The 4,853-nt window shown below is 29.1% G+C and overlaps 1 protein-coding gene across 5 annotated transcripts in view; it reads right to left on the bottom strand.

Moving 5' to 3' along the window:
- The window catches only part of LOC106456946 (axonemal 84 kDa protein-like), a 63,357-nt gene that overhangs the window by 5,807 nt on the left and 52,697 nt on the right, over positions 1-4,853 (bottom strand). For 4 of the 5 annotated variants that reach the window (XM_022382742.1, XM_022382740.1, XM_022382743.1 and 1 more), the window contains 3 exons: positions 2,250-2,432; positions 1,346-1,417; positions 1-21 (listed from right to left, as the gene is read on the bottom strand). In XM_022382742.1, the coding sequence (XP_022238450.1) occupies positions 1-21; positions 1,346-1,417; positions 2,250-2,432 (276 nt within the window). The other variant, XM_022382744.1, reaches the window with a different exon arrangement.

Raw genomic sequence — 4,853 nt, 5'->3', positions numbered from 1 at the left:
CCACTCTTCTGTCTCTATATCCTACATGAAAGATACACAGATTAATGCTACAATGCCATGTAGTGATATATCCACTCTTCTGTCTCTTAAGTCCTAGACAGAAGAAATACAGACAAATGTTATAATGTCATAGTGATATATCCACTCTTCTGTCTCTACATCCTACATGAAAGATACACAGATTAATGCTACAATGCCATGTAGTGATATATCCATTCTTCTGTCTCTAATGTCCTAGATGGAAGAAATACAGACAAATGCTAAATATCATAGTGATATATCCACTCTTCTGTCTATGTCCTAGATGAAAGATAAGCAGATTAATGCTACAATGCCTACAGTGATATATCCACTTTTCTGTCTCTACTTTCTAGATGGAATATATGCAGATTAATGCCATACAGTGATATACCTACTCTTCTGTCTTGACATTCTCAATGGATAATATATCATGTAGATTTCAACATTATTTTTGTGAAATTATCTGTCATCAAAAGATATACTAATGTATGTAATCACAGAAACAAATATAAAAGAAATTACTAGACACTTTGGTATCTAATCTATATAAAAGCCAGTGTGTCACGTCACGCTTGATTTCTCTTTTATATTCAATAGCAGTACTATACAAGTGAAATGTCAAACAGACATGATAATCACACTCCTGTTTGCAATATATCAATTTTAATCAAGGAACAAATTATAACCTAAAATAGTACGATTAAATATACATTGTTTTCTCAGATATTAACACAAAGTAACTGGTAGGAGTCAATGAACTTGACACGAAGGTTAAAACATTTTTAATAACATAACACAAGAGTAAATGCTGTTAAACTTACTGTTTTATATTTGTATAACATCTGATCCTCAACTGTTTTGTTAATCAAAAAGAAATTATGTGAAGAAAAAATGATACAATTAAATTAAGAACATAATACTATACCCAAGTTTTTAATGCATGTAACCTTTCACTTATAGAAAGTGTCTTGAACACTACATCACATACATAGAATAGTTAAATTTACCTGAAATATGTAAATTTAACTTGATACATGCATGCTTGATTGATTCAGAGGTCTTATGTAAATACATATGCAATGTAAGGATGACATGTCACACAATGCTCATTATTAAAGCTGTTATAACAAACCACTATACAATGTTTTATTTTTTTGCTGGAGTGTGGTAAGCATGTATATTTATTAATCTCTTTTTGATTTAGATAACTAAGTACTCTGTTTATACCCTCAATGTTTCAAAATATGTAAATACATAAGCAGGCATAAAATGAAACGATTGTGAACACAGTACCTTCACATCAATTAAAAAATAAAAGATCTACCTTTCCTGTTACTCCAATACAGTCTGTGTCATCATATCCTGGATTTACATTAATTCCAATTCGAGACAGCTCCTAGAATAAAAAAAAGTTTTTTTTTATTTGTAAAACTTAGTAACTTGAAATAGACTATGAATTGATCATCTACCTTTTTTATATTGATATATTTAAGAGTCTGTGTAATTTGATAGAGTTAATAACCATTTTAGGTTATTTAGAGCAACCTGCTTTACTTTCAACCAGTCAGGGATATGAAAAGAGTTCTAAACAACTTCACTTTAAAACAAAGAAACTTCTTCTAACTTAATAAGCCAACCTTTAAGTGTTTCAAAAAATGAAATTATTTTATCTTTGCTGCTGGATTTTCTATACTTTTTGCTTTTAAGAGAAATATGAAATATTGAAGTTTTGGATATGTCACAGAGAATACTAATAATCTGAATGATGTCTTTAAGTAATGCAACTTTGCATATATAAATATTACACAGTGCAAGCTTTTCTGTTGATTTTGAAGTTAAATGTTATTAAATATTAAACAATATTTCATTCAATGCAGATGTTTAAAGAAGAACCAACATTTAATGATACACAATAAATATTTAAAAATAATATATATTTTTAAACATTTATTTAAAATTTACACAAGTGTCATTTTAATCTTAGTAACACTGAGACTGTTCATTTACACATGTAAAATTGAAAATGCTTCTCATAATTCTCTTCAAAAGTAGTTCCATATGCATTATTATTTTTTCATTAGTTTTGTGTCCATTTCAAAGTCTGACCTTGATGTGAACTAAAACGCTGTTATTAAATTTCAAGGCTAAACTAAAAAGAAGACATAGAGGAGGGTGAACATCACTTAGTGGTCTAAAATACTGTATTTACATATATAAAGCTTTTATACCTTTACTACTGCCTGTGGTAGCATCCACTTATTGCACAATTCTGGAAAAATACTTTTTTCACCATGTTGTAAATGAACAATCTTACAAAAAGAGTTTAGAATTTCAAACTCAAGTAGAACTGCTGCTCCTGTTATTGATAGGCTTACAGAGTTTGGTGACTTCCCTGGCTTTAGCTCCCAGGACTAAAGGAATAACATTGATATAAAATTTCATTTTCAATTTTAAAATGGCTATAACGTACAAGATTTTAAAATATACAAAAATGTGTCTAACATTTAAAAACAATTAGCAAAATATCTTTTAATGCATTTTTAATAAATAGATATGTTGTTAGAAAACAAAATGACATCATATCAACACTATACTTGCTTAAACTTATATGAAACAAATATGCTTATAACTTTCAATATTAAAATCATGATTAAAATAAAAAGACTAACTTGCTTCTCTAAGTATGAATTTCAGCATGATATTAAGAAAGAAAAACTATAATAATGCAATATATATATATATATTATTAGCTTTAAGACCAATTTTGATATTAATGGATCTTCTGTAAAATGGTAAAAAATATCACAATACTATCAGAATCAAGTATTTCATCGAAACAAAAAGCACAAAAATGGTTAAAAGCGGCAGTTAAAAAGAGAGAAAATGTAGTAAATTTTGAACTAAACAACTTTATTTTGGAGGAAAAAAAAAAAGAGCTCCAAAAGTATTTTTTAAATTACTTTTGTACTCTTAGTTATTAAGATACTGCAGATAAGTTTTTAGTTTGAATAAAGTTGTTTAAACATTTGTTTAACAACAAGTAAAAGCTTGGAATGGTCTATTCTTTCATTTGGGTGTGTGCCAGTGAGCCAGACTAGTTTCGGAGAATTACACTCCTTTTCAGTGACCCTGGACACTTAAATACACGATTTCATGTTTTTAGTTTGTTTATAGCTTCCAAAGAGATATCTATTACAAACTGATATTTTATGACTAGTAAACAACACAATGCAATTGTTCCTTGGGAGTGAATAAGATTTCACTGAGTTATAGCAATTTTAGACAAATGATAAAAGTATAGATACTCTTGTAACAACATTCATGTTCATTCTGTTTTTTATGGTAACATTCCACATGCTTATTGTGTTCAAGCTAAAGTTTGTGTAAGATATAGATTTCAATATTAATTCTTTTAGTTTAAAATCATTGACATTTGCACTTTAGCTACTACTTAGATCCCAATTATATATTTATACGAGTTAAAAGCTTTCTCTAAACAAATTTTTTAATGTATGTAGGGCTTTTTGAGTCACTTTTGTAACTTATCATATAGAAACCTAAATTAATTTAGGTTTGTGAATAATATGTTATTGTGCTTAATTTATCATTCAAAGTTATAATGGTTATATTACAGATTTCTTTTCATTTCAACAAAGGTAAAAAATAGAATCTGTGATGCAGAGGCATAATGCATTTTTGGATTTGCTTCACCCTCTGCTGTGGACTGTAGTTTTGTCTATTTGAGGCTTATCAGTACATCTTAGGCTAAAAACCAAAGAAATACAGTTAGGCCTCTTATAATGTTGATGCGTATATCACATTTATGGGGTTTCTGAGTCCTTTCGAATTCACCATATAGTAGCCTAAATTAATTTAGGTGTTTGAATAATATTACAGCAATATTATAGAGTGGACCAACTGCTTAATGAGTTCAATAAACAGCTGGTCTTCTATATCAAGACACACAGTAGTGTGTCATACAGCCAAAACGACCTGCTGCAGGACACAGTGTGTTATTAACAGGAGTGATAGTTTAGTTATTTTTCACCTTCTGTATCTCTAACTGTGGTAATCCAAACTACCATATATTTTCAGTAGATGTGCTCCACTGGACTCTTACTTCACATACCAGATTTCAAGGCAATCCATTAAGAAACACCTGATATATAAAATCTCCAATTTTGATTGAGTTTCTTCCTATTTTTTTTTTCTTTGCACCAAAAGTACAGAAACTTTATTTGACAGAAACACATACTTAACTTTTATGGATTTTTTTCAAATTTGGTACACTGATAGATCTTTTCAACCTACAATTAGGAGTCTCATTTGGTGTAAATATAGGCCACACATGCAAAATTATTCAACAAAGACCACTCAAATTTGATAAAAATTCTTGCACATACTTATGCAAAAAGGCCTGTGAGCTATCGGTCTAGCATTTTTACTTCAGCTTCAAGTAAGAGTAAAAGTGGACCATTTTTAACTTTTTGGCATTCGATTTTAAGGTGACTGATTTAGAGAAGCAAAACTATAAGGTGAAAGGACATGCAGATATATAAGTATTAGTTAGACCAAACAAACTAGATTAGCAGTGTTTAACTCAAGTTTTCAAAAGAATCATAAGAGTGGACAATTATTATTGATTATTTATTGACAACTTTTCAGCACAAATTTGCTAAATTTTATAAAATTATCTCAAATAAAAAGTGTTTAGCATCACACAATGTTAGCTTAAGCAATTAGCATAAATAATGATGCTTGATATGGCTGTATCAATTGCATGGGGGTGATGACAAGAAACTGTTAATCTAAATTCCATGGTGTTACTATAA

The sequence above is a fragment of the Limulus polyphemus genome, unplaced genomic scaffold, assembly GCF_000517525.1.
Source record: "Limulus polyphemus unplaced genomic scaffold, Limulus_polyphemus-2.1.2 Scaffold274, whole genome shotgun sequence".
Classification (NCBI taxonomy): Eukaryota; Metazoa; Arthropoda; class Merostomata; order Xiphosura; family Limulidae; genus Limulus; species Limulus polyphemus.
The sequence above is the reverse complement of the archived record's forward strand: the minus strand, read 5'-3'. Positions and strand labels throughout refer to the sequence as shown.